The sequence below is a fragment of the Cornus florida genome, unplaced genomic scaffold (assembly GCF_030987335.1).
Source record: "Cornus florida cultivar Cherokee Brave unplaced genomic scaffold, ASM3098733v1 CherokeeBrave_3.0.0_Hap2_Chr04, whole genome shotgun sequence".
Lineage (NCBI taxonomy): Eukaryota > Viridiplantae > Streptophyta > Magnoliopsida > Cornales > Cornaceae > Cornus > Cornus florida.
In genome coordinates this window covers 55,586,835-55,609,518 of record NW_026775574.1, presented here as the reverse complement: position 1 = coordinate 55,609,518, position 22,684 = coordinate 55,586,835, and the positions used below count along the sequence as shown (strand labels likewise).

Genomic DNA, 22,684 nt, shown 5'->3' with positions numbered 1-22,684 from the left:
AAAATTATAATATCAAATACTAATCGTAAATTTAGATGATAAAAAAAAAAAAAAAAAAATCAGATTACCTACCTGCTGCATTGCAGTATGACTGATCGATTCTTTGTTTACTGGTAAATGGTTATTTCGCCTGCTTTGTTTGGATTGTGAAAAAAGTTGAAGACTGAAGATGTAATGAAAACAATCCATTTATTTGTGGTAAAGTCAAAAGTGTGATAGAATGTTTTGATGAATCCTTTTTTTTTTTTTTTTTTTTTTTTTTTTAAGTGGGAAAAAATATAATATTATGGGAAAGTGAAAAAAAAATATTATATTTTTTGGGAAAGTGATAAATTGATAGATATATTATATATATTTACAATTATGCCATGATTATATTCTTTTTTTTTTTTGTGTAAAAATCGTGAATGGGCTTTTGGTTATATATATGTGTGTTTGTGTGTGTGCGCGCGCGCATTGTCAAATTTTAGAGGGGGCAATTATACAAATATAAAAATCTTTCATATAAAATTTTAAAAAATTAAAAGTTGTCCCTCTGTGGCTACGCCACTGTATACACATATATGTATAGGAGCACATTTAGGTTGTTGATTCGAGTTTCGCTGAAGTGACCAGTGGATGGGTTGAATCTGCACATTATTAAGGAAATATATATATATATATATAGTTTGAGTTTGCAAATCAGATAAAAACAATTAAACAGAAAAGAAAACATAGAAAGAAAAAGGGTAGGTTTATTTGCATTTCAACTTTTGCTGCATTCTCTATGTCATCTACATTAGTGTTCTCATCTCGTGGTATAGAGCAATTCAACCAAAAACTGCAATGTATTTATGGCTAGTGAAAGTAACATTGTGGTTTTTGCTGATCATTTAGATTTTTTTTTTTGGTGGATTGAACTTAGGGTTGTAGAGAGGTCTAACCTGCCACCCTTGGAATTCCTAATGTCGAAGCAGCCACGTGGCAATGTCAGAGTTGGGGCAGGAAATGCGTCGGTACACGTGTCTCAAATATATTCGTTGATGTGGAGAAATTTCAGTCTAGATTTCAAGATGCCATGGACAAAGATTCCATGAAACAATCCAAGGTAATTTGATTGGTGAAGGTTTTATATAAAAAAAATATTGGCTAAAACTGTCATTCTTACCTTTTTCCCAAAAGAATGGGGTCCACCATATATATTTTCTCTTCCTATTCAAATTTGTGTTTCTTCTGCTGTCAAATACCATTTTAACCGCGAAACATGTAACTTTAGGTATCAGAAGACGGAAGAGAATCAAGAATTTCAGCTTTTCAGGCAATCAGAGCGATCTCCAATTGGTTGTACTGGCAATCACCCTCTTCTGTAGGAGGAGCTTCCACACAAACTCCCCAAAATCTGATACACATTGCCCGAAAATCCACTGAACCAGACATCAAAAAACTTCGTGATGCTGTGGCTGCTAGAAAACAAGCCAGGCAGAATGTGAAACGCATTTCTGGGATCTCATCAAGTTATCTGAATGAGGAGTACTGGACTCCATCGACTCTCATTCTTCCCGAGCCTACCAATGACAAAGCTGGTTCTCGAGCTCATGCCTTAGAGTCTTCCCTCCAAAGGAACCGAATCAAGCAAACAACAACAAAGAATTTATAGCACGGAAGAGAACCCCGAGCAGCCCCTTCACTTGGGCTGTTCCTATGGGGGCAGCCACAATCGCGGCAGTTTTAGCACGCCTGCAGATTGAAGAGGCAATTACTGGTGGATTGGAAGAGCACATAGGCGGATCATTCGCGTTGGGCATTGTCAATAGCTCCTGGTTACCGGTCATTTTAGCAGGTGTTACTTGGTATCTCATTGGTATGTATACAGTAGAATTAGTAGAATCCATTCGAAGCAAGCTAGGAGAGCGCAAAGAATAGGGAAGACACTTCATATATAAAGATCAATGCATATTCTGTAATATAAAGTCATTGTGCAAACATAAGATTTCATAAATTGAATTACGTAGCAGATTGAATATCAGCATATACAAGAACCATCCTTTTTTCTAAGTTCTGAAAACAAAAATGTGTTTGAATGACAATGGAAGCATGCAATCAAAGGATTTCTGGCGTAAGGGAACAAAACAGAGATTTAAATATGTCTAATAGAACCTGTTTATTTCTATATGGATGTATTGTTTTACTTGGTGTACTGTTAGTACATCTACAACATCTATCAATTGATCATCTAAGCTAAAGAACAACTTCTGATATGAAGACTGCATACATTTATCAGTTTCATATCATAAAAAAGCAAAAAATTTTATTAACCTACAGAGCATTTATTTGTGAATTCCATGTTGGTGGCTTCGAAAACTTACTGAAACTTGAAAGCAGCTTCCCCTCCCTCCAAAAAGAGAACAACATAACTTTTAATCCCAATTCTCTGGCATTATCACATTCAAACATAACCAACAACCTATTTTTTAATACAAAACTCGTCCCACTCCGACTAGAGTTAAAAATATATAAATCATTTTGCTCACAAGAATTACAGTAAACTTGTACGCAACATATAAATACTGCATGAAATTCCAGTGGTTTCTAATGTTGAACAGATATGAGACAAGAGCAAAGTATGTCACCTAGTATAAGATATGCGCCAAATAATCAAGGATAGAGTTTCTCGGTTGCATCAGGCTCCCATTTTGTGATTCTACGTAAGTTTTCCGGTGTCAGAACCACCACTCACATCCATATATCCTGTGCAAAAACATCCATAGATGTCACAAGTCAGGAATTTCAAAAATAATAATACTTAAAATTATTGAGACAATTATTATATTTCTCTATTTTGGGAGGGGGCCATGAATTACCAATAAGAATTGAACTTGAACATGAACATGAACACACACCCACCCCTACAAATATCTCCGTCACAGGTGCAATGACTCAACGTGGCCTTGGCACACTAACTGAATGAAAAAACGTCATTAGATTCTCAGAGAGGAAATTAGACAGAGACCTAAAATTTGGCATATTTTTCCAGTGTTTATTGCTTTTGCTACTTGAAATTAGATAGAGAAAAACATAAACTTTTCATCTCAATTCTCTCATGCTCACAATAAACACTGGAAAAATATGCCAAATTTTAGGTCTCTGTCTAATTGAAATTAGATAGAGAAAAACATAAACTCTTCATCTCAATTCTCAATTCTCTCATGCTCACAGTTGGGGCGGAGTAAAAAAACAGATGCTCACACTTGTTAGGCTGGGTTTCTACCACAGAACCAAACAATGATTGCAAAAAGAAGCCAAATTCATATAAGCTAGTGGCCACATTGTAGTTGAGTAATCACCAAAATGATGCTATCAGAAGTCTGCATGTGTTTCAGTAGAAATACAATATAGAAGAAAGAGAAGAGAAATATATAAAAGGTTTGAATGAGATTTATAATATGCAAAGGCTTGAATGATATCAATCACTCATTCATAGTATTTATAGATAAAATAAGAGCACATGTTCATATTACAAGAAAAGAAATTAAATCAAATATATGCTAATATGGTAGGTCATTCCATAAATCGTGGCTATCATATATGCTAACAGTTTCGAAAATTGCTAGTCAATTGCCTAGTTCATCATAGTATTAAATAGCTGAACTTGTCAAAGTTCACGACATGCTCTAGTCCATGTGAGCTCCAACATGATTCTAGTTTTTATTTCTTCCTACGTGCACAAGTACTGCAACTAATAAAGCATTGAGGAATCCTGGTATTCCATACAATTTTTACAATGAAATAAATGGAGTATGGAAAATGCATAAAATTGGATGCAATAAGAAATTCAGGCAACACCTGAGTACTCTTACAGCACATATGAAACACCCTATTGGTGTTCAAGGAATTGATGCTGAAGCACCACATACAGTAATTCAGTTCAAAGCCAAAGATGTCGCAATCTGGATCTATTGGCCTCACAAGACCCAAAGTGAATAGATTCTTTTCCTGTACATCAAGAAGTCTGTTATTGATAACCACATTGTAGGCAGAACATATCTAGATCTACAAACATATGTAGAATTTAATCAAACAAATAAAAGTAATTTAATAACTTATGCAAAGCAGAATTACATGTGCTTGTGTGGTTCATTAAGATATGAATTCACAAAAACAAATAATTATGTCCAAGGAATGTCAAAAACAATGAAAGGGTGGTACGCTAATAGATTCAACAACCTTCAAAAAGGTTGGAGCTTCAGCAGTTGGAGAATCCATTTGGAACTTGGAAACCAAGAAGGAAAAGAAAAAAATAAAATAAAATAATAAAATAAAATAAAATTAAAGGGCATTTCATTTCCCAACTTGTTTGGTTGCATTGTAAACCGTGTGGAAAAAAAAATACGCAAGAGAAAAAAAGATGGAAAAAATAACAACTTTTTGTTATTCTAAGAAGTGTAGAACAAATACCTTAATGGAATTCAGGGTTTTCTGTGCAAATAAAAAGAGAAGAATGCAAAATGACCATGAATGTAACTCTAGATTTAAGATGACTTCCCCATCGAGTTTAATACAGCCCGGTTCAGCTACGAAATAAAGGCTTCTATAGTCCTGAGCATTGTGCTTGAAGAAATCAGTAAGCCTGAAAGCGTCAGTTGGGAATCTTTGTTGGGATTTATATGCCCTGGCATAGCAAATTCCTATCTGGATTAAAGTGACATATGTTTCTGACATATCTGAAATATTTATGATTTATATAATTGGTGAATTCAATGTATTATGTTTCGATTCACTATGAAATTGATAGTGTCCCTGTGATTACAAGAAATATTTATATATATGTATGTGATGGCAATCAATGCATGATATATACATAGTAATTATAAATTGTTCATAGTCGGTAATTATGGATGGACTCATAATTAATTAAGACTTGAACGGGATCCGCGTTAGGTTGAGATATATTGCGAGAGCCGTCGTATGCAATTGCTCCCTAGCACCGTCATAGCATTTGACCTTAAGCATGAGAAAATTATAGACTCTTTTATTAATTAATAATTACTTTGATTTGTTCGGCGGATTTTTCGGAATCCTTAGACCGACACTTTGGGCAGTTATGTAATTAATAGTTAGAGGGTTATATTTTCAATATTTGCATCATTGCTACTTGTATTTATTTTGTATTGATTATGGTTGATCACAAAGTAAATTCGAAGGCTTTCGTATGTTTTTAGACAAAATGATTTATTATATATTTATTTATTAAATTATTATTTTTTTGTCAAACAAATGTTTTATTGTGATCAAGCCAGAAATAATCAAAGGTACCAAAATAAATATATTAATTAAGTAGTCGGATTGATGGCATTATTTATCCGATAACTAATTATGCATAGAGGGGTCAAAGTGCAATATTGACTTAGTGGTTATTTATTATTTAATTGAAATTCAATTAATTTCTTTTAGTGGAGTAGAAATTAATTTATGAATTAATTGAATTGGGTCCATGGACCGGGCCAATTATTAATTCATTGTAGCCAATAAAATAATAGGCCCAATGGATTCTCACTCATAGCCCAATTTGATATTGGAATCATATTAGATTTGAGACATGTGAATTAGAGATTGAGAAAGATTAGTTGTTTCATTTTCTTTACCTTTATGTTACCTATAAATATACATGGTCTATGTGTATTTTAGGGGTGATTTTTATGAGAAGGAAAAAGGAATAAATTTTCTCTCTCTAGAAAATTAGGGTTAGTGTTATCATCTAATGGAGACTCCCACAAGTCTAGTTTTCCAAGGTCATTCATGGAGGCTTATGAGTGATTACTAAAGGCAAGACCATTACCAAGAAGATGGAGATGGAGATCTATGGAAAAGGTGTCTAGCAAAAGGGATCTACAATAAGTGAGAACATTCACTTTAGAGGAGAGATCTAAGGTTTACTCAAACCTTGATGTAAGTATTCAATCTTTTAATTGAATGATATATCATGTTTTATTTTTGCATAAAACTTGTCTCTATGTAATGAATCAAGATCTATGAATTAAAATCCCTCGAAAAGTTTTTAAAACTAGCACGTTTCCCAACAGTGGTATCAGAGCATGGTTTGATTCATTACTAGAGATTATGATTTTATGAAAATCATCATTTATGGATCCAAATTTATATATGCATATGTATATATTTTTATATGATCATGATGTATGTATATTTGTGATTGGATGAATGTTGATGAATGGTTGGCCATGGATGAAGCTTATAGGTTATTGGAATGTAATTTTATTTTTGGATGAATGTAATTAAGGCTTTGATTTAGCCGTTTGAAAGTTCAATGATGTAATTTAATTTTTTTCATTGTATTTCAAATTGTAAATTTATTTAAAGCCATGTAATATTCATCAAAGGGTGGTATGAAGCTTCAAGAAGGTCTAAAAGGGTTAAATTAGGCTTCATGAATTTTTTGGAATTTTTCCGGCATTTTTTGGAATTTTTCTGGAATTTTTTTGGCTTAATTTATATTTTCTGGAATTTTTTAAATATTTTCTGGAATTTTCGGCGTTTTTCCGGCGACCGGAAAATTGCCGGTGGCGAGGAATTGGCCGGAGATAGGAGGACTGATGATCACATGCTTCGCGGTACACCAGAATTTGGTGCAACCGCTATCAGGACCCTTGGATCAAAGTCAGCCCTGGAGTTAATAAGGTGCAGCGCACCTACATAGAGGATGGTATGCAGCCTCACAAGAAGCGCGCGTGAAGATCACGCGCCGTCATAGCTGGGAAAAAAAAATGACAAGGCGCGTGGAGCTCACGCGCTGACCAAGTAAGCACCTCAGGCGCGTGGAGCTCACGCGCTGACTATGTCAGCCAAAGCCACACTCCTCCACGCGCGTGCAGGCGCGTCCTACGCGCCCCTGGCGCGTGCCAGCGCGTGGGGGCGCGTCCCAGGCGCGTGCCAGCGCGTGGGAGTGCATGGGGGCTCGTGTGTTGTCCTTCTGCTTGCTCTAGGAGCGTGTGAGCGCGTGTGGGGTCCTCGGGGTTCGTTTCAAGCAGTATTTTACTTCTCCTAACGCGTACAAGCTTCCTATGGATGTTTACAGACTGTTGTAGGACGCCCGCACAGCAAGAATAGGTTTTAGATATTAAAAGCTGATTCCATTGGCCATTTTTTATTTGCTTGATCATTTATGTGATGTATGAAATGTATGGAATAAATAATTATTAATTATTCTTGTTCATGCATTGGATCCATGATATTTAATTAAATGACTTGATTTATATTCATTAAATTATGAAAATTAAGTGGATCTGATTACTAATTAATTTGAGGGCACTTATTGGGAAACGCAAAATTATTTTTTGTAAATTATTTTTTAATGTGTGCTTCAAATTAAATATTAGTGAATCATTTAAAGTCCAAATATTTTCTAAATTTAATTGGATTAAAATCAAGACGTTTTGCATGCATTATATCATGTAAATGAATAAAATGAAATCCCTAATTATGAATGATTAAAAATTTAGTGGGAGCGGGGATTTTTATACATTGCCCCATGGCCTTTGTTATTAACACCATTGTAATTAGATCTTTAAAAATATGGCCCTACGCATGATTTGAAGAGTCTTAATATTACAAGAATGGTTATCTCATGAAAATAATAATATTAAATGTTCATTGTAATTAGATCTTTAAAAATAAGGCCCTACGCATGATTTAAAGAGTCTAGATTATAATGACAAGATATTTAATGTTTTATTTTTCATTAGAGCATTAATAACGTTATACACTCAATCTAAAATCAATAGTGTTAGCTCCCCAACGGAGTGGTCTATACTAGGTGATTTTAGAAAGGCTAAACATAATCGGGAATCATTTCATATAGATAGACAAGGCATTGTCTTAAGAGATATGGAAATGATGGGATTTGCCCGCCAATAGCAATAATGAACTTCGCCAACCGAATAAGTTATTGGCGTATTGGTTATTCGATTTTTCATGCAGTGGTTAAGGGACCCACATACTATTTTAATGGAAGTGCTCGCCTAATAGTAAATGAATCTCAACAATAGTAATAATGAACTCCTCTAACAGGATAAGTTATTGACATATTGATTGGTTGATTTATTATGCTACAGAGTTGAGGGACCCGCATTAATTAAAAGGGATTGTTCACCAATAATAATAATGATCTCTTGTTCGATTGAGATTTATTATATTATGTGGTTAACAAACTCATTTTAATTTTAAATATGCATGACAGTATTAATAATTCACCTTGCATATTGTATAAATGCATTTATATTCAGATTATTTATGTCTTATCCATTTTATCTGCTTGCTTACATATTCAATGTGTTTGGACCTCATTTATAATGACTGGAAAATGAACTTAGATATTTTATTCACAACGTAAGGGTACGAAATGTATTTAATACTCCTATACCTAATTCCTTTACTTTAGGATACTTAAAGAGATGTTTTGGTGAGATTAGATAGTGAGTATGCCAAAGTACTATATCAGACTTGAATAGCATCAAGATAGCCTAAGGAACTCCAGTATGAAATCGAATTTTGGAAAATGATTGTTTATTATTTAAAAATTAGCTGGAGATTAAAAGGGCTGACTTGAGTGGTAAGTTTCAAGTTGACATGATTATTATCTAGTTACCAAACTCGTTCGACTCTGTTAGAGTGAACTAAATAAGGAATCAGTTTGAGTTCACACTCGCTGATATTCTTATAGAATTGGTAACAGATGAAGGGATAACCAAGAGTATGGGCGTTCCTATCAATCTAACCTAGTCTATACCATCTTCTTCTAAGCCCAAGTGGACGGGCAAAGTAAAGAAGAAAGATGATAATAGGACTAGGCTAGCACAAAACATGGGTATTCAAAAAGGTTAAAGGGAATAAGGCAGTGTATGTTGAGGGCGAAGAAAACTGTTTCTTTTGTCGCTAACTAAAACACTAAAGGACGAACTGTTTAAGCAATGACGTGGCATAGGAAAATATATATTTAATCATTGAGCCATGTTATGTGGTTGCGTCTATTAATTCCTGATGGATAGATTCTGGAGCCACTAAACATGTTTGCAATTTTTTGTAAGGATTTCAGGAATCCAGAAGCCTTGATGATATGGATATATATTTATCTTTTGACCTGATGCCAAGGTTGTAGTTAAGTCAGTGGGAGTATTACATCTGAAATTAGAGAGTATGAGGATATTAGTATTAGAGAACTATCTTTATGCACAGAAGTGAAACGCAATCTCATTCTTATTTCACTTTTGGTTTATAAAAACTGTGTTGTTATTTTGTAAAACTGGTTTTATAAAATTGAATAGATATGCGATTGCTTTTGGTGCATTGAAAGATGGTTAATATACTATAATCACAAACTCTTAAGATTTGCAGGATGTAAAAACTAATGTTGCATATTCTAGATTAAATGTTAAGAGAAAAATTGTTATTCCTGACTCATTGTATTTTTAGTGTCTATTTTTGGGTTATAATCAGTCAAAATGAGATTCAAAGATTGGTCAAAGAAGGTTAATTACCTGGTGAGGCAGAGGAGCCTAATCCAAACTTGTGAACCCTGTTTTGAAGGATAGATAACTCTTAGGGCTTAATCAGCCAGATGAAATAGACATAAAGGATAATTGGAGTCGGTACATACTGACACGTGTGGTCTTATGAACATCCAAGCAAGATTACTCACGTTTTGGATAAATTTACCTGTTGCGACACAAGTTTTATACTTTTGGTATATTCCGAGAGGGTCAAGACTGATGTGGAGCACAGATTAGGTAAACTTATCAAGACACTTCGATCTGATCGAGGATATGAGTATTTCTTTGGATAGTGCAAAGACTATATGGTCAATGAGGGTGTTGTGTATCAGTTTTCCGCAATTAACGCTAAATGCATTTAGGTGTCAAATAGGAATAACAGAATTCCACTTAACATGGTTAGATCTATGATCAGTTATGCCACATTATCTCTTTCATTTAAGAGTTTAGCATTAATGATATCGATGCGTATTATGAACTGCATTCCATCTTAGTCTGTCTCACGGATACCGTTGAGCTGTGTTTTTGACTAAATCTTAGTTTGAATCACATGCGCATATGGGGTAGTCTTGCACATGTGCGCTTGATATGGACAAGTAAGTTGGAAATAGATTATACGTATGATAGATTTGATAGCTACTCTAAAGGTCACTAGGACGGATTATTTTATGATCTTAATGATAAAAGTTGATTGTTTACACTCACTGTTTATCTATAGGAGAATCATATTATGAATCATATACCTAGTAGCATAGTGTTAGAGAATATGGAATGAGTACCAGATGTACCACATATGAACACACTTATTATAATATAGATTGAGAATAATAAATGAATTCCCTATTGATGCGTAAGCATCATCTGGTACACAGATTCCTGCATCGGTCCATTAATGTAGTGGGGGGATTATTATCCAATCCGACAGAATCATGGTTTTAGGTGAGACCATTATGGACATCCCTGTTAAACATGAGTTGGACCCAGTAAGCTACACGGAAGCGTGAACCGATATGGATACAGATCGTTTTGGCGAGTTACTATGAAATCAGAATTGGAATCTATGTATTCTAATAAATTCTGGGATCTTGTAGAACTTTCTAGTAGGGTGATTCCTATGGAAGGCAAGTTAATCTACAAAAAGATACCAAAAGATTTTTTTTTTAGTGAATAAATCATGGGTGTACAAGAGAATGTCATTATTTTTCTGATTCTATATTTATATATGACATCCTACTCATTTAGAATGATGTAAAAGTTTTGTCATCGATAAAGAGGTAGTTGTTCAATTACTTTTAAATAAAGGATTTTCAAGATGTAAGCTATATTCCTACGATCAAGCTTTTGCAAGATCAGGTTAAAATGAAAATAGGCTTATCTTAATAATCCTACATTGGAAAAGTTTTGACCAGGTTTGGTATGCATAACTCAAAGAATGAGTTCTTGCTTTATTGATATGGATTGCTCTCTCTAGTAAGTAGTTTTCCAAGACTAGCAGAGGAGATTGAGCAAATGAGGCTGGAACTATATGTTTTGGCATATGGGAGTCTCATATATGCCATGGTCTATACCGAACAGGACATCCGCTACATTGTAGGGATAGTTAGATGATATCAGTCCAATCCTGGACTTGATAACTGGTCTGTTGTGAAAAATATCAATAAGTACCTAAGGAGAATCAATGATATCATACTCATTTATGGATGTGATGATATGGTCCTAGTCAAGTATGCTAGTTTTGATTTTCAATCAGAAGTAGATACTATGAGGTTCATGACTTTGTGTATGTTCACTTAATGGAAGGGAAATCAGTTGGTAGATTGTTAAGCAGATTTCAACTGCTGACTCAAACCTGCAGGTGGAATATATTGCAGCCTTAAAGGCGGCAAAGGAAGCCTATCGGTTTGATCTCACTGATTTAGAGGTTGTGGAGTATACTAGCTTGCCTATTGAGCTATGTTGTGACTATAGTGCAGAAGTAGTCCAAACCAATGACCCAAGGTTCTATAGAGGAACAAGATACACTGAGAAGAAGTATCATGTTCTACATGAAATTGTCCGGCAAGAAAATGTACTTGTAGCTAGAACATTGCATTGGAACACAACTTTGTTGATCCATTATCAAAGGTGTCATTGATCAATAATTTTGATGATCATCTGGATAACATTGGAGTTAAGTGCAATTTGAATTGGCTATGAGGGCAAGTGGGAGCTGTTGGGATTTATATGCCCTGGCATAGCAAATTCCTATCTGGATTAAAGTGACATATGTTCCTGACATATCTGAAATATTTATGATTTATATAATTGGTGAATTCAATGTATTATGTTTCGATTCACTATGAAATTGATAGTGTCCCTGTGATTACAAGAAATATTTATATATATGTATGTGATGGCAATCAATGCATGATATATACATAGTAATTATAAATTGTTCATAGTCGGTAATTATGGATGGACTCATAATTAATTAAGACTTGAACGGGATCCGCGTTAGGTTGAGATATATTGCGAGAGCCGTCGTATGCAATTGCTCCCTAGCACCGTCATAGCATTTGACCTTAAGCATGAGAAAATTATAGACTCTTTTATTAATTAATAATTGCTTTGATTTGTTCGGCGGATTTTTTGGAATCCTTAGACCGACACTTTGGGTAGTTATGTAATTAATAGTTAGAGGGTTATATTTTCAATATTTGCATCATTGCTACTTGTATTTATTTTGTATTGATTATGGTTGATCACAAAGTAAATTCGAAGGCTTTCGTATGTTTTTAGACAAAATGATTTATTATATATTTATTTATTAAATTATTATTTTTTTGTCAAACAAATGTTTTATTGTGATCAAGCCAGAAATAATCAAAGGTACCAAAATAAATATATTAATTAAGTAGTCGGATTGATGACATTATTTATCCGATAACTAATTATGCATAGAGGGGTCAAAGTGCAATATTGACTTAGTGGTTATTTATTATTTAATTGGAGTTCAATTAATTTCTTTTAGTGGAGTAGAAATTAATTTATGAATTAATTAAATTGGGTCCATGGACCGGGCCAATTATTAATTCATTGTAGCCAATAAAATAATAGGCCCAATGGATTCTCACTCATAGCCCAACTTGATATTGGAATCATATTAGATTTGATACATGTGAATTAGAGATTGAGAAGGATTAGTTGTTTCCTTTTCTTTACCTTTATGTTACCTATAAATATACATGGTTTATGTGTATTTTAGGGGTGATTTTTATGAGAAGGAAAAAGGAATAAATTTTCTCTCTCTAGAAAATTAGGGTTAGTGTTCTCATCTAATGGAGGCTCCCACAAGCCTAGTTTTTCAAGGTCATTCATGGAGGCTTATGAGTGATTCCTAAAGGCAAGACCATTACCAAGAAGATGGAGATGGAGATCTATGGAAAAGGTGTCTAGCAAAAGGGATTTACAATAAGTGAGAACATTCACTTTAGAGGAGAGATCTAAGGTTTACTCAAACCTTGATGTAAGTATTCAATCTTTTAATTGAATGATACATCATGTTTTATTTTTGCATAAAACTTGTCTCTATGTAATGAATCAAGATCTATGAATTAAAATCCCTCGAAAAGTTTTTAAAACTAGCACGTTTCCCAACAATCTTAATATGAATATATAATCTAAATAGTAGTGGCAATGAAAGGGGAGCAACCTTTACTAGTTCTTCCTGCTTACTATATATATATATAAGGAAATTTAAAATTTTGTGCCCCTTTCAAATTGGAGGCGGTGGTCGCCTATGCCCAGGGCCGGCCCTGTTGTGTGTTTTGGTTTATATATGTGTGTATCCATATATTGCAGAATAGTAGAGGTAGAGAGTGATGCTTGGTAGGAGAGAATCGAGAGATGAGAGGAGGTGTCAGTGGTGGTTATGTGGGTAGGTATTTGAGATGAAGTGATTATTTTGGACATTTTATATTAGTTAGAAGGGCAAATTTCGTAAAACCCTCAAAACTATCGATAAGTGATCATAAAACCCCAACCAGTTTTTAAAACCCCCAATAATATAACAACGTTATCATTTTACCCCAACTCTGACAATTGGTCGTTAAGGGTATGTGAAATGACTAAATTACCCTTATTATAATCCCTTTTATTTAAAAAATCAAAAAAATCATATTTTTGAAACTGATTGAGAATAGTCTGCACCACCGGCGCCTCTGGACTCATGATGAAAGCCTTCCCCTCCAACTGCTTCCCAACGGCATTTGTTCGCTAATTTCCCTTTTCCATTGATGACCACAGATTCGGACTCTGGCTTTGACTACTCCGAAGCTCCTATCCCAAAAGTTTGTACGTTGAAGAATCCATTCCTAGCAAGAGGAAGGATTGTCCCTTTATGTTGCGAAAGAGAGAGAAGGACTCGTATCTGGCAAATGTTGATTTCCCAAGTCTTTCGAAAGAAGATCTAAAGGTCTGGGTTAAAAGCCGTCGTCTCTATTTCAAAGGAGAGGAAGAGACAAATAGTAATATCAGCAGTGAAGGCTAGGCTCGCTTCTTTAGCACAGTAAACTCCAGCCATTCAAAGGTTCAAGTGCAACTTTATTAGACTAGTCCTCGTTATCTTGGTGGGACTGCGGTTGACTTCTGAGATAGCTCTTTCGATGGTGATAACTTCATCAAGAAGCTAACCGGCACCCACACACTCTCTATGGCAGACACCGGTCCGGAGGTGAACGGGTTGTGGTCTTTTGTGATGAGATCGGCAGGTTGCGGTAGAAAGCCCATCACCAAAGATTTGCCTGTGCAGTTCGTGAAGTTCAAAGGGCTCGCCGACGTCACCATAGTAAATTCATCGCCGGTTTGATCACCATCTTCGGTAGAACCTGTAGGGTCGTGGGCATCATGGTGTTATCACCTTAGGTCCGCCTACCTGAACCATGAATTTTGCAAAGAAATTAGCGCCATTTGCAGTAGCGAGCCTATCTACGAGTTCGCCGGCGAGAGCTTCATCCGAAAATACACCAGTGCCGATACTCCCTTCATGACAAAACCCGTTCCAGAAATGAGCAGATGATGGTCCTTTGGTTGTGACGACTTCGGAAGGTTGCAAGCTTGTCACCAGAGATCGGCTCATGTAGTTCCCGTAAGCTCGCCTACTTTTGGCTGGAAGGAACTTTGTTTCTCACTAGTTTAATGACGTCAAAACCTGCTGTTCTTCACCAACATTCACATGCCAGGGGTATTTTCGTCACAAAAGTCAATTTGTCAAAGCATTTGTTCACCACGCGCTGGGTTAACGGGCCCAATTACCAGAGTTGAGGTAAAATAATAACGTTGTTATATTGTTGGGGGTTTTAAAAACTGATTGCGATTTTATGATCACTTATTGATAATTTTGAAAGTTTTACCAAATTTGACTTAGTCAGATAATTTTAGATTTTGAAAGAGTCAACTAATGAGTGAGTTGATATTTAAGTCATTTTATTAATTGTTACATTATTAAGGGTGAACTTTTACATTATTGGGTGTCTTTATTAAAAGAAGAAAACTTTAAGGAATTTCATTGTTAAAAAATAGGGCAATGAATGCCTTTATGATAAACTGAGTACCATTGACACAAGAAAGAAAGGGTCAATCTGTAATTCTCTATCCATCGGAAGATGGTGCCAGAAACATTATCTGATTGATAAAACAAACCAACCCCTTCATTACTCTTTCCTTTTGCTTGAATTGATTCCCAAATCTCCTACACTACTCTTCACTTCCCCTTCTCCCCTCTGCACATCAGTCAATTCAATGGCTACCTCTTCTTCCTACGAGAAATTTGAAATCAGGAAACGAAACCCAGATCCCAAAACCTCTATCCTCTTAGTAATCGACATGCAGAACTACTTTTCCTCAATGGCTGAGCCCATCCTACCGGCCATCGGAACCACCATCGATCTCTGTCGCAACGCCTCCGTCCCCGTGATCTTCACGCGCCACTGTCACAAGTCCGCCGCCGACTACGGGATGCTGGGCGAGTGGTGGAACGACGACCTCGTCCTGGACGGCACCGTCGAGGCGGAGCTGATTCCGGAGGTGGGTCGGAGAGCCACTGGCGACGGCGAGGTAATGGAGAAGAACACATACAGCGCGTTCAGGGGCACGCGCCTGGAGGAGCGTCTGCGGGAGATGGGAATTGAGGAAGTGATCGTGAGTGGGGTGATGACGAACCTGTGCTGTGAGACGACGGCGAGGGAGGCGTTCGTAAGAGGGTTTAGGGTTTTCTTCTCCACGGACGCGACGGCCACGTCGTTGCCGGAGTTGCATGAGGCCACCTTGAAGAACATGGCTTATGGGTTCGCTTATTTGGTTGATTGCAAGAGGCTTCAAGAGGCCTTTTCCATGAAGAAATAGAGTCTCACTGTCGTCTGGTTTGTTTTTTTGTTTTTAATTAATGTTTGAATGTTAAATTTTATGAAATTTGTGTATAGGGAATGTTTGAAATATGAATGAAAGGTTTGTTTAACATAGGGATTTGGGAAGAAATGACAGAGATGGCAAATAGTAGGGACCTACATGTTCAAGGTTTTTCTTGTGTGTTTTGGGTGTGCGACCAGTTAAACATACACAAGCAACAATCTAAGCGATATTTGTGTGCAAAAGATGCAGAAGAAGAGTTTAGCAACAACCCTTTCAAGCAAAGAAGAAGCAGAAAACAGAAATCAACATAATGGAAAGCAAAAAACACTGGTGTTTCCATCATGGATCTTCCTTCCTTCATCATTGTGGCTATTCTTTCAAGGCTTCCAATCAGGACCCTCCTACAGTGCAGGTGTATTTTCAATAATGTTCGGCTGGCAAGATCGGCCTTCATCAATATTGTGTTTCGTGTGCATAATGGTTTCTACTTGCTTGAACTTGGACATGACCATGACTGTAACTACACTCACCAGCCTCACGGACCAATGTGGTTCAAAAACCCACTCAAACTTGGACATGACAGTAAGTACGCTCATCAACCAATGTGGCTCCCACATGCCAATGCGATTGAACCTCACAGACCAATGTGTTTTAGAATGACATTTTACATCCCTCACAGAGAGCTAGAATTAGTGGGTTCTTGTAATGGTTTGCTCTGTTTCTCTGATTACTACCAAACTATTGACCGTGTTTACATAGTCAACCCAATTTTTGGAGAATATGTTGCCCTTCCAAAACCTGAGTATAAAGTTATTCGTGTGGCTTATGGGTTTGGATTTGGATGTAGTTCGGGCACAGGCCAGTATAAGGTCCTAATGATAATAAGTAAAACGGTTGAGGTTTGTACTCTTACATCTGGTACATGGAGAAAACTGGGAGATGCTCCATTCCAACTTTTGGTAAATCAGTGTGGGGTTACTCTGAATGGGGCTGTTCATTGGATTGTCCCTTGTTCAGAATGTATATATTCTTTTGATATCGACGAACAATTTCACCCAATTCCACTGCCTCCAAATTTTGAAAATGGATAATGTTATGTCAGATTGGGAGTGCTAGGGAACTGCCTCTGTGTATTTGACAATTCCTGGCGTCATCTTGATATATGGTCGATGAAAGATTATGGAGTTGCTACGTCTTGGACTAAAGATTGCATTTTGAATAACACAATTCCGTCTGGGCTGGATAACGGACCACTTTGCCCAATCACAATTTGGAAAGATGGAGAGATCTTGATGTCATGTCTGGGTACTCTGATTTCTTATAATCCAAAACAAAGGAATTTTACTCAACTCAGGGTTGATGGTATTGGATCAGGGTTCAAAGCTGTTACTTTTGTCTCGAACTTTCATTCACTCAAGGATTTTCCATTGGCAGAATGTTTGAGGATTTTGAATGTCAATTCATACTAGTCTCGTACCACTTACAGTTCCACCAGTACGTTGTAATACTCCCTTGAATGCCTTATTAGTTATCATTTCTTTGCACTTATACCTGAATAAAATGTGTTTGATTATTATAAACTAGACTCTTCATATAATGAAGTTTTAAATGTCAGATGTATATACAGTTTTTTTCTTGTTCTCGAAATGGTTTAATTTGAAACTAAGGATTTCACACCGGGTGAGAAACATTTTTTTGTTATCCTGTAATTTTGTAACATGTTAATATTTAACTTTGCCTCAATAAGTTTATATTGAATTGACATTATTTTGTTGTGTAGTCAAGTAATATGTACTTATGTTATTATGAATTAGATTGTTCTTTGATTTAATTTTCTCATGATTTTGTCCAAGAAAATTTGTTGCTTGGAAAAATATCTTGTAACACATGCCTTCTTTCTTCTTTAAGTTCGACTCCTCACCATCTACATGATTACTTAATGGGACAATATGCTGAGTTGCTATTAGGATTTTAGAATTGAGATGAATCCTTTATGGTTATTTTATTTTATTTTTATTTTTATTTTTTTTATAGATAAATATATATTAACTTTTCAATGCAATTGTTCAGAATAAGGGTGTTCAAGGTTTCACTACATGACTTTCTTAATGTTTTGTTGAATTGTATTGGTGGCTCTGTTATGAATTAGACTTGATCTGTATTCAATTTTATTCGCATAGACAGAATGATTGAATCTTTGCGTTTCATTAAATTTTGTCATTTTGTTTTTCAATTGGTAAATTAAATCACAAATGTCTCCCTTGGCTTGAACCCTCGGCCCCACTTTTGGGAGGGGAACATACGACTTCATCCCTAGCTTTGCATCCCCTTAACTCACACATTTAACTTTACATCCATTAGTTTATATTGAATTACTCTTTAGCTATGCTTTACTGATTGACATTGCTTACACTGTAGTTGAGTAAAATATATACCTAGACACATTTAGCTTTACATCCATAACTCACACATTTAACTCGAATAAGTTCCTAAATGTTATGTTTAGAATTATTTTCTACCCTTCCTGGTTGTATCAATCCTTATGTTTGCGGATTCCTGAAGGGTCTTGTCACCCATATGTTTTTTAGTTTACTTTTAAATATCCCTCTTGACCAAAAAAATAAATTTCTATATTTATAGATAGGACACTATCTGGATGCATGAGTAGCAAAAAGGGAGAGAAAAATGGCCAAGTGTAGTTGTCCCAAGTGTGTTGTAATGCAGTGTGATTCTTAAGAGTTTTATAATGCTCGCTTTAAATTGATTGTGTGGCTTTATGAGACTAGCATGGGGTACTGCTATATCCAGTTTTTAACTTTTTGTATATCTCAGTATATTATTGTTTGACAATATCACTTATTTATTTTTTGCTGTATGACTTGGTGATTATGGAAAAAGGGCAACATTGTTTGCGCAGAAAATTTAACTATATTATGTTTGGGAGTGTCGAATTGGCACGCTTTGAATTTGAAATTGGAAGAAATTTAGTTTAAATTTTATACTAAATTTCATGCTGGTTTTTATAAATTGAATTTGGAACGTATGTTAGTTAGGCAAGACATTACACCGGTTTTATTCATATCTTCTAATCCCTGTAATTTCATCGATTTGAAGTGTCTTTACCACCACCCATTAAAGAGAGAGAAAAAAAAAAGTGTAGATTCTTTCGGTTTTTTTTAGTACTGAAAGCTGGTTTTAATCCTTAATTCTTCTTACATCATGAGAAGAAAAAAAGACAATGGAAGAAAGTTAGATATTTTTTATTGCATAAAGGGAGGCTTCATTATGAGAATTTAGACTCTGCATGTGATCTTTAATGGCTTTATAGGTCTATGTTAATTAATTCAGTGATTTTTATTTATTTATTTATTATTCTTATCCTATGTGGCCGTGCATTTCCTTTGACACTTCTTTTTCCATTTACATAGAATTCATAGAAGTGATGCATAGGTACAACATAAGTACATAACTGATTTCACATTTATTTAACCGAAGGTTTGACTTGATTCTCTTATGTGCACCTGGCATTGTCAAGCAACAATTGAGGACCTGAATAGCATTGGACAGATGCTTCCTTAAAAGCTTGGCAATGGCATTAGCGACCTCATTGCCTTGTGGAATGATATGGCAATCTGCAAGAGTCTTGCATGCATATAAGGAATCAAATTCGAAATGGACATGTGATTTTTTTTCAAAAACTGACCATAATACTACTTTACGAAAGCAATTGGCTTCAGCTTCAAGAGCACTAGATGCCAGAAATTGATGGACAATAATCGCTTTAACAGTGTCTCATATATGGTCAGTGAACACAGCGCCACCTCCAGTAATCTTCCAATCCTAAAAAAGCAAAGCATCCATATTGCATTTGATAAACCCCGGAGGAGGAGAGCGCCAAAATGAAAAGCTACCTGTCGTTTCATGATTGCATCCTTATCTGCATATCACCCTTTCACTGGAAACGGCAACCCTTTCATTGGAATTGGCCATGGCGACCTTTCCAACTAGAATTGGCCAATAGTTATGGTGTAAACATTGCCTTCCAAATTTTATGTGTCTAATATTCTCTGAAGAATAATAAAGCATATAAAATTTTAAATAATGAGTGAGAATTTGGTATGATACTTCCATTGGGTGATGAATAGGACACCTAGAAATTTTTAGCTATTATCTAGGCCGGAAGTTATTGTGACGTTTCCGCTTTTTTACCATTTTTAATTTTTTTAGAATTTTGTCGCCGTGAGGGCATTCTTGTCTTTTCTCTTAGTTGGGTCCATTTGCATTTTGTGCATGCTAATTCATGTGAGTAATATAATATTTATGTGGTAGTGTATTTAAATGTGTGTGGTACAAATAAAAGCAAAAGAAAAAAGGTATAAGAAAATAAAAAGCATGGGACCCACCACCACCAACTTAAAAGTCTTGAGACCACATTTTGGTCTCCATCTTTCCTCTCCCCACTGGTTCTCTTTCTTCCCTCTCTTACTTGCGATTTTCTTTTTCTTTGGGAAGCTAACTTTAATCCTTGATAACTCTCTCAATCCTTGGAAACTTTGAGTGCCGTTTGAGGCAAAACGGAGAGCACGACGAGCTCTACGCATTGATACCAACAATTTTAGATTTGGTGCTTCCTTTGGCCTTCGAATTTCTTGACCATTTTAAGGGTTTTGCTCCAATTTGAGGTAGGGGCTCTTAATTCACAATTTTCTTGCTCCTATGTGAATTACATCTTCTAAATTGTTGCAAGACATGCTTATTTGTGCTAGTTGTAGTTTAAAAATAGTTAGAACATGTATACATGGTTATATGAGAGCTTGTATTAAATGTTTTATGTGGAAAACGTGCCTACGTGATGATGATTACATGTTTGTTATGCTAGATGTATTGTTGTATAAGAGCATGTTGAAATTTCTTGTGAAATTCTTGCGAAATTATGCATTGCTTACTTAAATTGATTTTGTTGTGGAATGATGAGTATTAGCATGACATAAATGCATCTATGCATTTACATTGGGCAAGAAATGGGAAAAATTGACTTTGAAATGAAAAAGGGGAGTTTTGGGAAAGAATGTATTGATGAAAGTGTTTTGATAAAACCTGGTCGCTGCGAAGTCACCAACGGGCCGGTAAGTTAATGTAACTTAGAGGGAACTAGGGAGATTGCCTTAGCGTGGTTGAGCTATCTGGGCCCCATAATGACGCTGTGGAGTCACCAAAGGTCAGGGACAGTAGCCAATCCTTCTCTCGGCGTTGCGGAATCACCAAAGGGGGTTAAATTAACGGTTTGAAAGTGATGGTTTCGAAAATGGGGAGCGACATTGGCATGCATTGGATCCCATAGCATTCTATTGTTTATAATGAGACTTGTTGTTATGTTGTATTATTCTGACAATGTATGATCCCAATTCCTATTGTCCTATTCTTTGGTTGGATTCACAGGGACACAAGAGACGTGTCTTAAGTGTTACCTACTGAGCAATTTGCTCACCCCACATAATTAATATTCTTCAGGTCATGGCAAGGAATTGGCGGATGATAATCCACCATAGAGCTAAGGGAACTTAAGGCATTTTTGAATGTATTTTGTGGGACTTAAATTATTCTTGTAAAGTGCATGACACAAAATGTATTATTTTTACAATATGTAAAATATTTGGATTTATCATGTACATGGCCATTTGGGTAATGTAATTAAATTCGTATCATGTTAATTCCCGTATATCATAGTTGTAAGTTACGTTATCAACGTGGTGGTTATTATTGCAATTAAATGTTGAAATATATCTTAGTTTATGTACGTGAGTGTAGTGGCACCAGTCGAACTTCCTATACGTCGACTGGTATCCCGATAGTAAGCATTTTTGAACGTGAATGACCCAAACCAGTCGACGTATGGCTCCCCATACGTCGACCAGTATCTTACAGTGTGGTAATCTTGTATACGTTCCAAACCAGTCGACATATGGCATCCCATATGTCGACCGGTATCATGTCTTAAACGTATGGCTTCCCATACGTCTTGGCAGTGGATTTTCCCACTGTTCATATCCAAACCAGTCGACGTATGGTGTAGATATGTCGACCGGTTTCTATCACTTATGTAATATGTATTTATTTTTCCAAAATTACACCTTGGCATCCATTTAAAGTTGCACGTAATTATTTTATGACCCAAGAAAATGCCATAATTATATTTTAACCCCCGAAAGGACTATATTGCCCCGAACCTTATTTTATTTGTTATGTGATACAAGTTAATGACCGTTGTACCCTTGAGTCTCAATTTATTGAATTGTAACAAATTATCATTTTGCCTTTTTGGACCTTGTTATTTAAATTTAATGTGAAAAGACCATTTTACCCTCGGATGATTTTGGGTCGAGTAAGGACCCGTTTAATGATCTGGATCCATGAGGATTTGGGTTGTTACAAAATGGTATCAGAGCGATGGTTCGAAAACCTTAGGACGACGGGTAAAGGCCTATGTAGGATTACGTGGGCAGAGGTTTACATTGCGTATGAGATTATTTGTTACGTGTTTAGATATTTGAAGAAGCATGCTAAATCTTTTACTTGCCTATGTGCTACATGTTAAAGTGTTTAAATGTTTGAGCAGCATGCGTACTTGTTTAATTGCCTACGTGTAAATTTGTTTACGTGATCACATGCTTATATGTTATATGTGTGAAGCACTAATTTAAATGACCCATGAATAGGTATTATGTTTTCGGTGTATAATTGTTTAGCATGAGCACTTC

The 22,684-nt window shown here is 35.8% G+C and overlaps 2 protein-coding genes and 1 pseudogene across 2 annotated transcripts; all 3 read left to right on the top strand.

Moving 5' to 3' along the window:
• The first annotated feature begins 1,057 nt into the window (after positions 1-1,057).
• Positions 1,058-2,034, top strand: LOC132304982 (chaperone protein dnaJ C76, chloroplastic-like; annotated as a pseudogene).
• A 13,138-nt stretch (positions 2,035-15,172) lies between these two features.
• LOC132303275 (nicotinamidase 2-like) lies at positions 15,173-17,573 on the top strand. Its single transcript, XM_059800486.1, has 2 exons — positions 15,173-15,937; positions 16,038-17,573. Exon 1 carries the CDS (start codon positions 15,318-15,320, stop codon positions 15,918-15,920), a length of 603 nt encoding a protein of 200 aa, XP_059656469.1. The 5' UTR covers positions 15,173-15,317; the 3' UTR covers positions 15,921-15,937; positions 16,038-17,573.
• LOC132304981 (F-box protein At3g07870-like) lies at positions 16,268-17,017 on the top strand. Its single transcript, XM_059802676.1, has one exon. The coding sequence runs from the start codon at positions 16,268-16,270 to the stop codon at positions 17,015-17,017; it is 750 nt and encodes a 249-aa protein (XP_059658659.1).
• Positions 17,574-22,684: the final 5,111 nt, after the last annotated feature.